Source organism: Sycon ciliatum, chromosome 8, assembly GCF_964019385.1.
Source record: "Sycon ciliatum chromosome 8, ocSycCili1.1, whole genome shotgun sequence".
In the NCBI taxonomy this organism is placed as follows: Eukaryota; Metazoa; Porifera; class Calcarea; order Leucosolenida; family Sycettidae; genus Sycon; species Sycon ciliatum.
Genome location: NC_088650.1, coordinates 24,198,711 through 24,217,509, shown reverse-complemented (window position 1 = coordinate 24,217,509; position 18,799 = coordinate 24,198,711). Strand labels below are relative to the sequence as shown.

Below are 18,799 nucleotides of genomic sequence, written 5' to 3'. Positions count from 1 at the left end.
CTTTTATGTAGACAAAGAGTGGAGCCGGGCGAGCTGTACTTGCGGAGAGGCGGTTTCACACTAGCTCTCGGCGGATAATAATTATTCGAACCATTTTGGCAAATTCTGCTCGAAAAGCATTGAAATTTGCAGAATCATACAAATTATGTCGCGGGCAAATCCTCGAATTGTGCTCCTCTCCTTTATCCAAACATGCATGAAACATACTAAAAAGCACCGCAATTCTGTCGGGTGTTCTGTCAGCATTATCCGCTGAGCTAGCTCACGCGACCGAGTCCTGTGAATTACTTGATACTCAGTTGACTGACGCACGGGTTTCTACTAGGAGAATATGAGATCTTCGGTTCAGGATGATGTGATGTCGAACCCTTCCACTCTCTTAGATTCTGCTCGAAAAGCATTGAAATTGGCGGGACCATACATGTGGCGGGCAAATCCTCAAATTCTGCTCCTCTTCCTTATCCATCAGAAGAGAAGCATGCATGACACATACCAGAAATGTATCAAAATCCTGCCGGGTTTTCTGTCGGCATTATCATGATTAGGCACCAAGGGCTAGATCACGTTTCCTGCCGAATTACTTGATACTCTGTTGACTGGTGCATTTGGAGCACACGGGGTCCTCAGGCCGTAGGATGTCAAACCTTCCAGTCCGTACCGGTCGGCAAGAAAGCACCACTCGGCTCAATCTCTACTCAGTCCACAGTGTTTCGGGGAAACTCACCTCTCACCAATGGACCTTGGATAGGCTAATGAAGTCTATGCTCCAAGGAGAATGGAACATTTCATAGCGCTCCATCACTGGCATACCAACTCTTTACTGCCACCCTCCTAAATAGTCATTATGTAGCTAGCGTCCATTGGGTGTTAATCCTCACACTATGACGTATTGGGGCCACTCTAGTCTCACCTCTCACCTTCTCCGTTTCTCTCCGGTTTTCCATAGTATTTCTTCGTCAAATTCGTCGCATAGTTGTAATGGTTAGCACACTTGTGATGCTATTAACCATATCTGGCGTTGGTTCTGAAAGCTTGTAACTCACTTTATGGGAAAAAGCATGAAAACTCGTTAGTGAAGTTCTAGAGTCCTATTATTTTGTGATAAAATCAAAGAGCTCAGTGAAATTCAAGCTCCGTGTGAAAACAGCCAAGAAGAAGGTTGTTTTAGGCTAGTAGAAGCTAGTCTTGCCAGTTCTTGGCGGACAAGTCGAAGGGTTTACTCTGCGGTTACGCTGTGAAGCTTGCCTTTCAATATACTGTGTTGCAGCAGCACCACATCATGTCTAGGCAGCGAGCCCTGAAAAAAATGCTGTTGTCTTCTTCGTCGTCTTGGCCCTCATTCGGACATTCCTCGCCATGACTGGCATGAGCGTTGTCACGGTGATCGATGGTCACTGTGCATGCACTGCCGGCTGCCAAGAAGAGCTTGTACTGTTTCTGTGACACAAAACAATCACATGCATAATCACAGCAACGAGCCGTGTCGACGTGTCGCGTGTGTTGTGGATACTCACACACATGCACATGCACGGACTGACATTTGACAGGCGCGGCACACGACTTGGGTCCGTGCACGCGCCCCAGTAGTCTGTCGTCGTGCCCGCTGTGCAGTCGCCGAGCGAGACCTGGACTAGACCTTGTAGACTGGAGACTGCGCTGGGCGTTATCATGCTGCTTGTTTCAGACTGCTTTCCTGAACCGAAGCAAGCGATGGAAACAACGTATTGTTTGTAGCGTCCCCGCTCGCCCTTGTGCATAGAGCTATAGGGCAAGCCGACCCGTTAGCAGCAATCGTGGAAGGCGGATGTGACCCTGGAACAAGGGCTGGCCATTCAACGTCCCCACAGATTGTCAGTCCGCCACCCCGCCAAACTAACTAACTTGCTCTGCCTTTGGCCTGGATAGACCAGACTGCTGATTCTTGTGGAAAGATCTCGTAGATGATTGGACTCAAAAATTTGCTAAAGAACGTGTGGATGTGGCTCGTCCGGTTTCCGACTCATCGAGTGACACGCTACCAAGATATACCCTACAGTACTTCGGACTGAGCCCCAAGCTGAACAATGGGTTGCGGTTCCTCAAGCTCCGGTGAGTCTTCGTAACAATAATTATACGTTTGATTGACCAATTGCTGTCCCGTTGGGCATTTCAACAGAGATGTTGTCTTTGCTTCGTCGCCCTTCAATATTATCATACACAGTCTGCTCATGGAGACGAAGTATTACGTTAGCCGGTTGTCAAGGCTGCAACACTAGCCGAATGTGATCACAGACTCAGTGGACACCATAACAGTCTCAGTGTGCTGAAGGCTGGGTGACTGATATGCAGTCACCCGCCGTGCTTGCTGTCATGTGGACGATCAGATAACTGGGAATCTCAGTGCAGCCATAAGCCATCGTCCCCTTGCGATCACGGGTACTACTACTAGGCTGCTGCTAGCATCAACATAAATGAGTATGTGGATGTAGCTTACTCTCTACAGCATAATAAGGTAGATCAGGGGCGTCGGAAAGTATTCTAGTGTGGCATAGACAGCCACCTGAAGTACACGTTACTCGTGGGGGAGGGGTGGGTGAGCCGAAAATTTTGGAAATTTAGAATCCAGATGAGTATTTTATTGGTTCACGGGGTACCTGGGGCAAAAGTGGTACGGTCAATACTGTAGTGACCATACCGTGTGCGACGATGCCCCTGTAGATGTAGATCTACATGAATGGCCTTGCAAATAAAATAGAAGAAAAGAAGAGGTGCACAGTCATGGATAGTCATCTGTTTGAGGGAATGAACTATGGAGACCACGATATAAGATCGATGTTCACGTGCATGGAGAGTAGATGGCTTGAATTCGTTTGAAGGCTACGTGGCTTGTATTCGTTGTAGCAGCAGGAGATTATCAGCTCGTCCCCAGAATGTACAACCCTGATGCACATCTTATGGGCTGGCAGAACTCGCTGACTTTTGCATGGCATTGGGGCCTTGCTTAGCTCAGGATCTGTAGGGTGTTAGGATGTTCAACATGGGTACACAAGAAGCCAAATAACATGGTGAAAAAATGTGGTTTGTAGATCCATTCCGATCCACTTGCTGGAATTGTGCATTCGAGGGTGGGCTTGTGTTTTGTCAGCAGTAGTCATACTAAGGTCCATTCATCCAAAACAGTCCCAATGGCTTTTGAAAGCCTGGTTTTTGGACGAATTGAGGCTCAAAACCCACTTTCATCTAGAAAAATCTGGATTTAGGATATGCTTCTCCATACATTTTTCCATGGCATACCTGTCCTAATTTTGTAAAACCTGGCTGAAATTCCAACTCCCTGTCCTTGGACTTTTCTGGCCTCAAATGTGGCACGGATTAAGGGCACGGGTCGCACAATGCAGGATGCACTGTTGTTTTCACGATAGCTACAGCTATACGTGCAAGACACCAATAAGTTAGGGTGCCAGTTTCCAATGAATGGACTTTAGTGCTGCAGTGTTTGTTCATGGTTCCACGCTCTACATGTACATGCAATGCTGATGACTACAGTAGATCTACAGTGGCAAATGAGAGTCCTCCGGCTCAGTAGAGTGCTCAATATTCATTCGAATAGAGTTATCTTACACACGGCACAGAACACCACGCATCATTCGGCGGTAACAAATAGTTTCATGCCCATAGGCAATCATCAGACAACTGATGTACAGGCCACTAAAGTACATGTGTTTGAGTGCTGAGCTGCTGGACTACCCTGTGCAACAATGACACATGTTTCCAAAGCAGCAAGCCGCCGGTCACTGATGCACATAAACATCTTCATGTCCAGTAGCACTAATTCGACTGGCTGGCAGGGAACTGCAAAGCATATAGAGCTTATGCAATTACATCAACAGTTGAGATGCTTTAGCAAAGCCTCAACGTCACAGTAACAATACACTATCCCAACTGAATCTGCTGTCTGACGCTGTATGCTTAGCTAAGCTAAGCAAATCCATCAACTCGCATGGTACACATAGCACCAACAAGTGAATCCGCTAGTTCACCACCATGACGGCCTCATTTGCACAACCTCTTTTCATGAGCTTACAATGACATGTCTGCAGACTTTCGAGAGGACGGCAAGGGACACACTGTGGCTGGAATGGAGCAATGGGTCGGCTACGGGTTTGCTCAAGTACTATACGCTGATTAGTTATACACTGTCAAGAAAACACCAGGGTTCTCTTGAGTACTCAGACGGTTAGCCAAGGAAAAAAATGTGTCTCAGTACTCCTTGTCAGTTTTGTGCTAGATTGAGCACGTCTGACTGTTCAAAATCTGGTTAGTTGGTGGACTCGATCGCATAACTTGTGCCCACAATTTCCCATGTTCTGGCTTGAGTACTCGTGATATTGGTCGGAATGTATACATAATGTACATTTGAGAAAAGTACTCCATACCCTCCCTTTCCCTCCCTTTCCCTCCATACCCTCCCTTTCCCTCCATACCCTCCCTTTCCCTCCATACCCTCCCTTTCCCTCCATACCCTCCCTTTCCCTCCATACCCTCCCTTTCCCTCCTTTCCCTCCCTTTCCCTCTCTCATTTTCACCAAAATCCAGGCCATTCAACTCACATACGCCGGTTATTGCAATGTGGGGTGTACGAGGTCGTACCATTCTTTCACCATATCTACCACTATGACATCAGTACCCTTGAAGCCATCAGTGCTGGCATTGACCTGGCCCGTAAATCTTGTCAATATGTGGTATTGGCTGGAGATTTTAACGTACACAACGTGGATTGGCTCGGCAGCACCAAGACAACTCATGCAGGTGTGTACACTGAAGACATGTGTGCTTTTCACTGCTTGGAGCAGCACGTGCATGAGCCCACCAGGGGCCTTAACCCACTCGACTTAATAATGACTGACCTACCGGGAGATGCGACCGTCAATACCTTAGCACCTCTGGGAAACTCTGACCATGCCTGTGTCCTAGCTGACTTTCATGTAAGTACAGCAGAGGAACCACCAGTGACCAGAACTGTCTGGCGTTACCAACGCGCAGACTGGGACAGACTCCGCCACTTCTTTAGAACAACAGATTGGCAGTCCACTGTCAGTGATGATCCTGATGCAATGTGTATGCACTTGACCCAGAATATTCTGGAAGGAATGCGCCGATACATACCGTCTAAGCAGTTGTGCATGAAACCATCTAACCCCTCTTGGTGGACACCGGAATGCACTGAGGCTGTAGCACAGCCTCGGAAACAAAGAGCATGGAGGAGACTCTGCGCCGACCGGTCAAGTGCCCAGCTGCAAGCCCGTTACAATGTCGCCAAGCACGTGGCTAACCATTGCCTGGCAACTGCCAAGCAGGCATTCACAGCAAGCCTGGCGCAGAAGTTAGCCTCTGGGTGTATGGCGTCTGGTGAATGGTGGCGAACCATCAAGAAGGCCTCTGGCCACGGAAACAGCCCATCCATACCTACTCTCCGCAGCACCGATGGTACGGAGCACGACACCAACCGAAGCAAAGCAGAGTGCATGGCCGAACACTTCGCCAACAAATGCAGTCTAGGGGCAGACGACCTATCCGCTCCATTTCCTTACGTCCGACCACGTACTGACCGCAACCTCTGCACCGTCCGGTTTCGCGAAACCACAGTCGAGCGAACTCTCCGCCAGCTCAACCCCACCAAGGCCACTGGTCCAGATGGGATACCTGCCCGCGTATTGAAAGCTTGCGCTGCAGAATTGGCACGGCCGCTTTCAAAACTATTTACATGCTGTCTTCGCTCCGGTATCCAGCCACAACAGTGGAAGGTTGCAAACGTAGTTCCAGTCCACAAGCGCAAGGCTAAATCGTCGCCATCAAACTATCGACCAGTGTCGTTACTGAGCATCCTCTCCAAGGTCATGGAGACCATAGTCAACAGGGCAATGAGCAACTTCATGGAGACGAATCACGTCCTGTCAGAACGGCAATTTGGATTCCGTCGCGGCCACAGTGCAGCAGACCTGCTGACTGCTCTCCACCACCAGTGGGTGCACACCGCCGGAGATAAAGGAGCTTCTCGAGTGCTGGCCATCGACATTGCTGGAGCATTTGACCGGGTGTCTCACACTGGTGTGTTGCACAAGGCTAGAGTGTATGGCATCTCGGGAGACCTGCATCGGTGGCTCCAAGACTACCTCTGCAACCGCACACTTCAAGTCCTCATCTCCGGCCAGACATCAGCCAGACGCCCAGTTAAGGCTGGGGTGCCACAGGGCAGTATCCTGGGGCCCACCTTATTCTTGGTCTACGTCAACGACCTTGAAGACCACCTCCCAATCGGCTCCAACCTTGCCTCATTCGCCGATGACACAACCCTATACGCCGAAATTGCAACGCTCGCTGCTGTTCCTGACAACGCTAGAGTACTCCAGGCTGCTGTCGACCTAGTATCCAGTTGGGGCTCGGATTGGAAAGTGCAGTTCGAGCCAGCCAAATCTCAGGCCCTTACAATTTCCCACCATCGTCGGGACTGGCCAATACCCCCCATTGTCTTCAATGGAACTCCTGTCGAGGAGCAGCCCTCCATCAAAGTACTCGGCGTCACGTTTGACCATCAGCTAAAATTCAGCCAGCATATCCGAACTGTTGTAGTCCGAGCAACGCAGAGACTTGGAGCCTTGCGCAAGGCATTTCACTTGCTGACTATTCCTGCCCGGCTTCGAGCCTACAAAGCCTTTGTCCGGCCGGTTATGGAGTACTGCCCAATCGTCTGGATGGGGGCAGCTCCTTCCCACTTGAATCGGCTGGACTGGGTGCAGGAGCGAGCCATCAAGGCAATACATCCGCAATGCTGGCTTCCTAGCCTCATAATTCGCCGCACCATCGCTGCCCTCTGCCTCCTGTATAAAGCCCTTTGCGATAATTCTCCCGCTCTTCTCTCGAGAATGGCTCCACCCCCGACACACCAACCCAGGACCACACGCCTCACCCGCCAGGCTGTACGACTGTCCACCGCGCATCCCCATCAGTTACAGAATGTTCTTCCTGCCAATTCCCGGAACAATGTGAGCCGAGCCTTTCCCCACTCCGTCATCCCAATTTGGAACCAGCTGCCTACCTCTATCATTCCCCACCCATTTCACCCAAAGAACATCCAAAAGTTCAAGACAGCAGCTTATCACCATCTCAGCCTCAGAACGAACTGGTACTGGGCCACTCATAGCATACGCGAGTAAGAGGGTACAGTGTCCTACCCTGCTTGGACATACATGTAATCTCTCCTCACGGACAGTCTCCTCTTGAATTTAAAAGTCTAACAGCGTTCACATCAATATTCAACTTATTCTTTTGCTCACTGAGCAATACAATGTTTCCATTTTCTTTCTTCTGTTTTCTTTTTCAATTTAATCCTCCCCACCCAATATCCCTTTGGTGCGTCCATGGAGCTATGAAGCCGAGACCTCTGGTCGGCGGAGCTTAATGGGCCCCACCACCACACTCCATCATTCACCCCAGTGTCTGGAGATATGTGGATTTTGTAGAAAAAAAAAAAAAAAAAATACTCATACATGTACGTTCAAGATGCTAAAAAGTTAGCACATCGGCAGGCATAGTGGAATGGTCTAAGACCACAGCTGAGAAACAGAGCCTGCCACTGAGGTTCATGCAAGCCCTGCCTGGAAGTGCTAGGAGTTTTACAGCCATGCTGTGCACTGTTACTTGGGAACTCGTGTCCTAGCACGTGGGTAACATGGATGCCGCAGTGAAAGGGATTTCTGGTCTCGGCAGCCATTTTGTGGTGGGTCTAATTTACTCATCTCCCACCGCTATACGAGTATGAGCTGCATACGCGGCCTTGATAGTAGTGATGGTGTTCCTGCGGATGTGGAAAAGTCAGTCGGACTGACCCAGTGTGAACCGTAACAAAGCTTTTAGGGTGCCACATTTGGATGGATGCACGCTAGGCCAACGCTCTTTGTTTTACCGCGTGCATATAGATAGAGATACCACTAAAAATGCTTGTTGTTTCCTTCTAATGTGCTTGTTCCTTGTCCACTGCAGCTAAGATCATCTCAGCAAGTGACTTTTCACCATCGGCTACCAAGAACCCAACGGCTATAACTCGGCGCCAGAGCCAGATACAGCTGCAGAAACGTGCGTCAAAGTCGTCGCTGACTACAAGACCCAAGTCCCGCAAGACTGACGACCGCCCAAGACAATCCAAGCCACTAGATCCCCCGGAGGAGAAGCGTCAGGGCGAAGCAATACAAACAACGAGCAGCCGAGGTGACTCACACTCCAAGCATGCATCAAAGCCTAGAAGTCGCTCTAGTTCAGCTTCCAGTCGTAAATCAAAGCACAGTTCGGCATCAGGAACTGCCGGAGTTGTGGTTGGTGCAACCCTAACTCAAACCGATATTGCTCATCCGCAAGGGGAGATACCATCCAATACTGCTGAGAAAAGCAATGATGAGCTAGATGGAGGAATGATGAGTACTATCCAGCAAATTGGTGATACATCGGAGATCGAAGGCCAACCTGTGTGTAAGGCTTCTACAGCTACAGAGCAAGCAAAATCCTCTGCAAGTGCTGCAGAAAACACCGCAGTTGTGCCAGTACCAGAAGATCTCGACCCAAAGGATGGAACTGCCGATGCCGCTCCAATGCAGAGTGAAAGCCAACCGCCAACAGCAGAAGACCAACAGAATCACTCGGAAGACACTGCAGCTTCAGCTTCAATTGATCAGCCTTCTGAAGTGATGCCACCGCCTCCGCAAGAACGGGAGAAACCCAATCCTGCTCTGAAGCTGGGTCCAGCCGTGGCACTGGACACCAGTAGGTCAACGCACACTATGGGTGGCAAACAGACGACGGACAAACAAGCCACCAGGTCTAGCCATGCTGTCATCTCACCCGAGACAACATGCTCAAAGCCATCAGCAGCCACACAGGACACCACTTCAGCAGCCGTAACAGCAGTAGCGGCATTGACAGTGGATGATGATGAGATAGGTGTAGGTGATGAAAGCACTATGGCTGTGTCCACCACAAATCTGGACCAAGACAGCAAAGTAGCGCCGGCTGAACCGCCAACAAGTGAGAGTGCACCTAAAAGATCTCCTGTTGCACTGGGAGCACCACAGCAACTGGAAGCAACACAGTCCACACGCCTGACGTCGCCTGAGAAACTGGCGGGCAATCGCAGTACCCGGTCTGGACATGCCATAGTTGATTTATCAAAGAATGCAAGGACTGAACAAAAGCCATCGGAGTCGCCAACCGAAGCACAGTCAGTGGAACCGAATGAAGATGCAGCATTGGCTACTATGGTCGTGGAGCAGACCAAGGCTCCTCCGCCACTGTTCAAGGCGGCACTCGGAGCGCCGGAACAACTGGTGGCGACACAATCTACACGGCATGCATCTGCAGAGAAGCTCTCTGGAAGTCGCAGTACTCGATCTGGCCACGCAATTGTCGACGTGACAAGATGCGCAGCATCTGGTCAAAAGCAATCGGAGTCATCAACTCATATTCAGACAGCAGCACCAAACGTAGCTACTTCAGAACATATTGTGGGTGAAGAGAAAGCCACAGATCCTGCTCCGGGATTTAAGGCAACACTTGGCACACCAGAACAACTGGCAGCAACGCAATCCACACGGCATATATCTGCAGAGAAGCTCTCTGGAAGTCGCAGCACTCGATCTGGCCACGCGATTGTCGATTTGTCAAAAAGTATGGCACCTGATCGAAACTCTTGCAAGTCATCGACTGAAGATCAGACGGCTTCACCCAGTGCTGATACTGCGGAGCCCACCGTAGCCGAAGAGAAGGCTACAGAACCCGCTCCCTTGTTCAAGGCGACACTTGGAGCACCAGAGCAGCTTGCAGCAACACAATCCACACAGAATGTGTCTGCCGAGAAGCTCTCCGGTGGTCGTAGTACACAATCAGGCCATGCACTTGTGGATTTCACGAAGAACCCTGGAAGCGTTGATCCAGCAGCAAAGTCATCTGACACGGCACAGGGTGCAGAGCTGGCGGTGGTCAGCGTGGATGAACCCCAGTCAAGCACGGCACAGGGTGCAGAGCTGGCGGTGGTCAGCGTGGATGAACCCCAGTCAAGCACTGTACCTTCCAACAAATTTACACCATCACTCGGTGCTCCCGAACAATTAACTGGCACGCGGTCAGCGGTTCACGTTATTGCACAGCCGAGCACAGGGGACCGTAGCACCCAGTCGTCACATGCTCTTGTAGACATGAGCAGCACTACCAAGAAACAGGCTGCATCAAGCAGTTCTATGAATGATTCTCAGTCACAAGAGCAACCAGCAAAAGAAGGCAGCACTGAGGCAGAAGAGACAGTCGCTAATGTGCACTCTACTGAAATAGCAGCACCTTCAATCAAGCTTGCGCCAGCTGAAAAGCTAGATTCGAGCCGGTCCACGGCCGCAATGGGCTCCCAGGAGGCCAGTGCTGCAAACAGAGGCACTGTGTCCAGTGTAGCTATCATTGACAGCTCCAAGGTGGCACCTCCAAGTACCTCGGTGGAACAAACAGAGGCAGAGCCAGTTAAAGCGGAGGAGACTCCAGCTGAACCTGTGGGGACAGCTACGTTGAACCTCGGTCCAGCAGAGACGCTCTTAGCAAGTCGATCTGCAGTTGTGATGCAACATGCCCAGTCGCCACTGGCAGGAGATCGCAGCACGGCCTCAAGCAGTGCGTTTCTAGATACAACACCTGGCAAATCAGGCCGATCACTTGCCGCCGAGCCAGCCCTCAGCAAGAGCACAGATCCGCTGCCAGTCGACGGTGAAGCTGCTCCATACAGTGGGAACACAGAGCCAGCTGAGGATGTAAGCGCTACACCATCACCATCACAGCCTGAACAAGATTCCACGACCGGCAAAGTGCATATAGGCAAGCATCTTGGTCCGGCTGAGGATCTGCACGCCAGCCAGTCTACTAGAGTTGTGGGGCTCTCGAGTACTGCAGATAAGCGCAGTACACAATCAGGGCATGCAGCGCTTAGTGAAGTCAAAACCGGGGCACCGTCAACTGCAGCTGCACAGGGCGAAACAGCCGCTCCACCGGAGGTTAGCGGCACTGCAGAATCATGCGCTGATGAGCCGGCTCATGAGTCAACACCACCAGGTGGCAGCGAATCAACAGCGTGTAGCAGTGGCAGCAAGCCAGTCTCTTCCAGCAGGCAACTGGATCCACCAGAAATCCTTCTCAGTAGCCAGTCCACTGCACAGACACCGAAGGCTGGCCTCTCTGGAAGTGATCCGCACTCTCGATCCAGTGGCCCTGCATTCTCATCCATGCCAAGCCCAAGCAATGTAGAAACAGCAGGAGTAGCACCTGTGGCTGCATGCACCAACACTGAGCAACCGCCGCCTGAAGCTGGCGTGACGTCAAGCGCAACTCGAGAATTGGATTCACCAGAGGTTTTGCTAAGCAGTACATCCACAGTACAAGTGAAAGGCAAGGCTCCGCTTGTAGATGATCGCCTCACCAAGTCCAGTGTTGCTGCTGTGGACGTACTCACCAAGCCAAGTCGAACTGATGAGACCACAGCAAATGAGATCACCAGCACAGAAGCACCAGTCGAGAGCGCAAGGACTCAGCCGCCAGAGGACAGTCCTGCCGGAGAGAGCATTCCCCCGGTTGCAGTTGTCACGCAAGACGAGCCCACTCAAGCGCCATCTGGACCGGATGGGACATCTACTGCTGAGTCGGTGGCAACAGCGTTTATTCCGTCACTTGATCCGCCGCAATCACTGCTGGCTAGTACATCCAGCACGCACACAGCCATTCCCAAGACTACCGCAGCACAGCTACAGAGCACATCCGCCCAGGCACTGAGCGCAGTGCCGCCACAATTGGTTTCTAGCATCCCAATGATTGCTGTCCAAGCGCCAAGTGCCTGCTCTTCTCGCCAGGATCTCAGAATGAACAAACAGGAACAAAGTCCTCCTGCGCCACAAGCTGCAGATGAGGCACGTCACGAAACCGTGTCAGCAGCAAGCGATGATAAACCTGCCCCAGTGGAACAAACTGGTAACAGTGATGCCGAGCCTGTGGCACCGGTCGAGGCATCTCAATGTCAGGTGGAGGACAATGCAAGTACACCAGCAGTAGCTTGTGATGAGCCTGTGACTGAAGGAACATCGCCATCAACAGCTGAAGTTCCTGAGACAGCAGAACAACCCCAGGAAGCGGCGCCGACGGTTTCAATGCCTCTGATCTCCAAGTCGTCTGCGGCACTACTCAAACAGATTGCACTTGAGGCACAGCAATGCGCGCTGCAATCAAAATCAGCTAGCCGTACGGGAATGGTAGATCCGGAGCAAGCAGCAACAACACTGGCAAAGCACCGGACCACTGCAGCTAAACAATGTGAAGAACCTGGAACCAAATCACCCTCAGTTGCGGGAGAAGAAACCAGCTCACCCAAAGCAGCTGCACCAGCTAGCACCGATGAAAAGACAGCAACAGTAACACAGACTGTTGAGGCTCAGTCCAGCGCTACCGACATCTCTTGGTTAGGTAACCACACAAGTCCAAGTAACGCTGCAGACGAAATCAAGTCTGAAGAGCCACAACAGCAAGAAGATTGCCCCAAAGTTGAAGATACAGCAGTAGCACCATCAGAAGGGTCGGAGGCAGGAGAAAAGCCAGACATCGCTATCACCTCCAGAAGTGCAGATAACTTCCCTGAGCAACCACCTGCGGATAGTGAAGCGTGCAAGCCAATAGCTGAGCCACAGGTCGCTACCCCTACTAAGGCCAGCAAGGACAAGGATGAAGACAATGCCAGCAAGCCACTGGTATCAACAAGCTCTACTGCCATCAATGCTGACAAGAAGCCGAAGAAATCCAGAGTGGGCGAGCTGCAAACTGCAGAGGTCAAGATTGCATCGAAATCCATGTCGGCAATGGCCAAGTCTACCGGCGAAGACAGCGATGATGAAGGCAAACCAATGGATCTGAAAGAAGCAGCCATTGTTGGTGGATCAGCATCCAACATCTCTAAGGCAGCGGCTATGGGTCAGCCGCTCAAGACTGCCTCCAAAAAGAGGTCCAGCTCGAAGGGGAGTCTACGCAGCACTGGAAGTAAATCGTCGTTGCGCAGTGCATCCAAACCGTCAGTGACAGCAAGTCAGCACAGCTTGAGGTCAAAGTCAAAGACGGCAGTAAGTTGAGCTGGACAAGTGTGCCTGCAGCCGATGGTCACGTGATCATCGGCTATACTGTATGGTGGCACACTCTGACTGTCAGATCACTGTATTGGGATCTGATGCAACCGGCTCAGCAAACACATCTATGGATGATGGGCGCACACGTGTGTGTAATGCCGTGAAACCCAATCTAGCAAGTCAGGCAGCCTCTGCCAAGAATGTGTGCCTGCACATGATGTATGAGTACATGTATCCACAGGCTGCAAGTTAATTGCATGAATCGGTGCATGGTTTCACCGTACATACGCAACTCAGTATTCGGGTATGTTTTGTCGCTATCGAATTTGTCTGCTGCCAAGAAAATATGTTGAGTCTGGTTACTGGAGTTTGCTCCATGTTTGAATGGGGATTTCCCGCCGCAGTCACACTGGTGCATCCTTCTTGTACATAATACGTCTTCAAACATGCCGATATTGTTATGTTTGGAGATTTATGTATTCTTGCATGTTTTTTTGTACACTGTTTTAAATTGTTTGGACTTTGATGCTGTGCTTGTATCGGCATAACTATTGTTGACTTTGAATACGCGGTATAATTGTCATGAATATCACAACATTGGAAACCGTGGCTATTCGATCCTAAGCTGACACATCCACCGGCGAACAGGGACTCCGCGGACCATAGTGCATCACCCTTGCTAACTCAAACAATAGGTACTGTACAGACAAAGGCCAAAAAGGACTGTTTCCATGTTTTTTTAAATCGTACTTCAAGTGATCCTTTTCTATGCCCCCCCCCCTTCTTTTCTTTTTGGGGTCTGATATGACCGATAGCTGCATTTTAGAATTTCCTTGACTGTTTCATTTACCGGCACTTGGACTTCATTTTAATTTTTTAAATTGATGTGCAAATTTACAATTATTTTTATTACAGCTGGCTATGCCTCTGCATATTCGCATGCATGTTCGTATTATTACCTATGGGTCATAGCAAGACTGAGTATTACCGTATGCTTTTTTTTAAAAAGCAGTTATGGTTATAATTATACTCTTGGTAATAGAGTACGCAATAGGACCATTTCAGTGACGGTCATGTGTGGATGGCGGTGAGATCAGGGCCTGCTGGTGCTGTATATGTAGGCTAGACCAGGGCAGTACAGGGAGCACAACTAAAATTACTTACTTCAAGTAAGTTGTGGCACAGCCACAAAATAATGTCGAAAACTGTCCGGTACGCGGTCCGACCTTTTCTTTACTGTCGTGATCGATCACACCTCCAGCGCTAGCAGCTGATGTCACATCACACTTGCTGACATTTCGTCGCACGTGCACAGGAGCAATGAGCCTTGTTCAACTACTTCAACTGCCAAAACCATGAAAACTGTTTTGATCAGGAGAGCTCTAGACTAGAGTAGAGCTAGAGCTAGAGCTGACAAGATGACAGTCACGACCCCTGTCCTGATTGTGAAATCTGCAAGTGCAACGTTGCGAACTCCGTCATCTCCGTACCGTCTACATGAACTAAATTTATGGCTGGATAAATCATTTCAAATCCAAACCCAGCGTCGTTGTCTTCATCTGTTGGTGGTTCAGGCAGGCAAGAAGTCGATTCTCCCTATTGCTCCTGGGCAAAGATTCCTGGCCAGTACGACTCTCCAAGACAAGGCAAGGATTGCCTGAAGCTCGACCTGGTAAGTACCATGTACCAGCGCAGTTGGTTGTGGGCAAATAGTTGAATGATAATATGCAGGTTCGTACATTCGTGCGTGAGTCCACAAACACATTTTTTTGAAGAAATACCGTAAAAGTCCATCAAATTAGGACGTGCCCGAGAAAAGTACACCCCCTTCATTTTCGCTATTGTTGTAGTCAGTCAAATTTATCCTGATAAACATCCTGCCCGAAATAAACCACTGACTAGTACCAGCGTGGTGTGCACATGCAAAACGTAGCATGCACAAGCATGCGCATGTGCATGCTACGATCTGCACTGGAGAAAAACGACTTCTCCGCTACACGCAAGTCGGGTCAGAAAGTTAGTACGGGTGTGACCACCGAATTCAAAAATAAGTACTAATAAGCCTGATTCCTACTTCATTTCGCGTATGGGAATTGCGTCGCTTCGCCAAAAAGTTGACTCGAGTTCATAGTTTGGCCCTTCGCGCGACCGTCGCGTGATGTATTTCCCGTGCACAAAATGAAGTATAAATCCGGCGGGCTTTGTTGACGGGATTTTACGGTAATTGATGAATAAAAGTGCAGGACACGAATCGGAGATTTCCACTGGGTGACCCTCATACCCAGATCACAGTACGAGATCAACATCATGTGGATTACGCGTGTGCATACACTGTAAGATTAATCCCTGGGCATGTATCCGGTATGCATGCATAGTGGATGCATGACAGACTCTGGCGTGGCGGCACGGTGGCGCCCTGCCCGTATTACGGAACACATGCAGGCGCGTACGCAGGGTCACCTCTGGGGGGGGGGGGGGGGGGGGTTCCAACCGAATCCCTAACAATGAGTTTTAAGTTTTAACCCTTTCTAAAGAGCCCTAGGAAATTTTGAAAAATTATGCATATTTTTGTGTTCTTTTCATCATAACTTCAGTTCTACTCACTCAATCTTCATCATCTTGGGCTTTCTGGAAGTGGAAAGGTACCCGGGAGAGAATGAGGTCGACCATGATAGCCAGGACACAGAACAATCATATACATATCCAGCGATAGCGGTGAAGTGCAGCGACGGTGCGAAAAATGCCCCAAATGCCCAAACTTTGGGCATTTGGGGCGCGTCCTGCTCCAGCGATTTCGTTTTTCTTGATCGCAGAGTTTTGATTTTTTTGCTGTGTACTCTTGAAAATATCACAAGTGAAGCCCCTGGAAATTTGAGCAAGTCAGGGTGACGAAAAGTCTCAAATTCTCGATACTCAAGTCGCACTGCGCGATTTTGAAATTGCCGAGATCGCGGCTCAACTTACGAATGATTTATCTCAAGAGACATAGCTCGCAACGCGTCGCTTTCAACCGACAGCTGAGTTTTCTATTCGACCTGGATATTTGGATCGTTGGATTTGAGCGAGATTTGACTGAGTTACGATCTGTTGAAGTTTCGCATTCTTGCCAGATCGATCGTGCGCCCTACCAAAAAAAAGCCCAAAAACGTTGCTCGTTTGGAACATTTGGGAGGTTTCCGGGCAACGGGAACCCCCCCCTGCGTACACGCCTGACATGCTAGCCAAGAGCTGCAGGCAGAATCAGCTTGGTCATTGGATCATGGCATGTACAGTAAAACTTGTCAACACGAACACTCGGATAATGCGACGCGCTGTTCAAAAGGACCACTACAACTACATAGGACCAAGGCGTGTTATGACATTGGATAAGAGGACCACTAACCTTGTGCTTAGCAACCACACATTGAAGGCCCTTGAGCGGTCGCTAGAGTACATACCCCCCCCCCCCCCCAAGAGTGTGCAATTCGCGCATACCCTGCTTTGATCCGAGAAAGCTGCGATCGTTCGCCCCGTATTCCCAATCGAACCCGATTGAGTAGCGGTCACTTGCTCATGCGTACACCAGTCGCCTGGTCACCGTGCCTGCAGGCTACAACTTTCACACCAAGGTTCAGCTCAAAGGTTCAAAGGTTCAACTCGAGTGACATGAATGCTGTAAAAGTTGTAGCCTGCGGGCACGGTGACCAGGTGACTGGTGTACGCATGAGCACGTGACCGCTTACTTGAAGCGCACACGGTAGGCACTACAGAAGTCAATCTTTCTTGACTCGAATCTATCACCAGAATGGATGAAATCAACTGAAGATAAGCAATGGAAGCTGACGGCGTGAAATACAAGGGTGTGAGAAGAAAGAGCGTGCAATTGTACAGAGTGCCAAGAGTGCATATACCACATTAGGCGAGAGTGCTAAAAGTAAGAGCTGTATCTGGTGAAGGTGACGCATGCATTAGCACGCATGCTACATACCGTATTTTACCGGTTGTAAGTCGACCCCGGTTATAGGTCGACCCCCGTAGCCGGAGGTCTCGATTCTGCGTTTAAAGTTTTCACCCAACGAAGCACTACCAACCACTCCCTGCAACTAACACATCAACAAATCATGTAAACATTCCTTATTGGAGGGTATAACGTCCCAATCCTTGAAAAAGGCCAATAAACTGGCAAACATGTGTACACATGGTGCACTCATGCATGCAGGGCAGGTCATTTTTTGTAAGATTCTGATAGTTCCCGGTTATAAGTCGAATCCCGGTTGTAAGTCGACCCCCACCCTTTCTCCTTCTATGTTTAGTCGTAAAAGGTCGACTTACAACCGGAAAAATACGGTACTCACCCGTGTTCGATTGGGAATAAGGGCCGAACGCTGCATCGCAGCCTTTTCGGACCAAAATCAGTCGACTCAGCGTCCAAAAGACTACAAAATATGGGCTAATCGCGGTCATCTGTCCTTTTATAAGAACGAAACTGCGCTTTTAGTGACATTTTGCATACAAATCCCCATCTAGTAGGGCGCAGTCACCCAGTTTCGGTAGAAGTGCGCGAGTTCAATTGGGAATAAGGGAGAAAGGGAGCGTCTCAATTAAGCACAAAACCTGAGCATGCTTTGTGCTGGTTGCTGTTGCACAACTTCAGGTATCCGTCCACACCAACCTGCTTCCACCATGCTGGCCTTTCTCATTGCAACGGCTATCATTGCCTCAGCCGTGTACTCCCTCATGAAGATGCTTCTTGTCATGCACAAGATTGAAAAGTTTGCTGGGCCAACGAGAAGATGGCTAGTTAACCTTCACCAGGTGAGTGGTCATGGTGTTCTCTCAAGGGGAGGCCCCAGTGCATCCTCACGCTCAACATGTATGTGGGTGTGGGTGAGTGTTTGTGTGTGTCTTTGTGTGTGTGTGTGGGGGGGAGGGGGGTTGCTCGCGCGTTTCGTTCATGCCATATGTGTGTTTCATCACAAACAGTTGTTTGCTACCCAATGCAATGGTGGCGTTCCTATAACCTCTTGTTTATGACTATTGACTGTGCTGAATTGATCCACTGCAGTTTGGACCAGGCAGGGTTGACTCTGTACTAGCTCTCACTCGTCAGTTCCAAGGCAAGATCTTCAGAGTTTACGTGGCTCCATGGTCGCCATGGCTTATAGCCAGCGACCCCGCTCACCAGAAGCAGATCCTCAAAGGAACAGGTGAGAGAGAGAGAGAGAGAGAGAGTGTGTGTGTGTGAGGGAGAGAGGGAGGGAGGGAGAGAGGGAGGGGGGGGGGGCAAGAGAGGGAGAGAGAGAGGGACTGGAAGATGTATGCATATCTTTTGCATGAGGTACCCAAAATTGTGTATAATACAAATGAAATTTCAGGGCCGGCGCCACTGGTACCGCCGCTACGGCCATGGCCGTACCAACTTCCCAAAAAGTCGGTCCACGTGGAACGTCCAAAACCGGGGAGAAAAAGTTTCGATGTATGATTTTGTACAGGGAGTCGCCCAGAGTGCAGGATTTGCCGTCTAAATTCCAAAAAAATCTGGGGGGACCCCCAGACCCCCTTAAAGATGGCCCTTCGCGCACCGCTCTGCGGAAGCTGCCTCCGGCTCTGAAGTAGCCAATTTCTTGGAACGCGTTGTGACGAAAATGAATAATCTT

The 18,799-nt window shown here is 50.0% G+C and overlaps 2 protein-coding genes across 2 annotated transcripts in view; both read left to right on the top strand.

The window, feature by feature from the left end:
* The first annotated feature begins 1,683 nt into the window (after positions 1-1,683).
* Positions 1,684-14,103, top strand: LOC135822432 (mucin-5AC-like). Its single transcript, XM_065335200.1, has 2 exons — positions 1,684-2,088; positions 8,020-14,103. Exons 1-2 carry the CDS (start codon positions 2,064-2,066, stop codon positions 13,167-13,169), a joined length of 5,175 nt encoding a protein of 1,724 aa, XP_065191272.1. The 5' UTR covers positions 1,684-2,063; the 3' UTR covers positions 13,170-14,103.
* A 479-nt stretch (positions 14,104-14,582) lies between these two features.
* The window catches only part of LOC135822430 (cytochrome P450 4X1-like), a 26,251-nt gene continuing 22,034 nt past the window's right edge, over positions 14,583-18,799 (top strand). Inside the window, exons 1-3 of the mRNA XM_065335199.1 lie at positions 14,583-14,835; positions 17,797-17,957; positions 18,208-18,349. Coding sequence (XP_065191271.1) covers positions 17,826-17,957; positions 18,208-18,349 — 274 coding nt within the window. The 5' untranslated portion in view covers positions 14,583-14,835; positions 17,797-17,825. The remainder of the gene's footprint in view (positions 14,836-17,796; positions 17,958-18,207; positions 18,350-18,799) is intronic.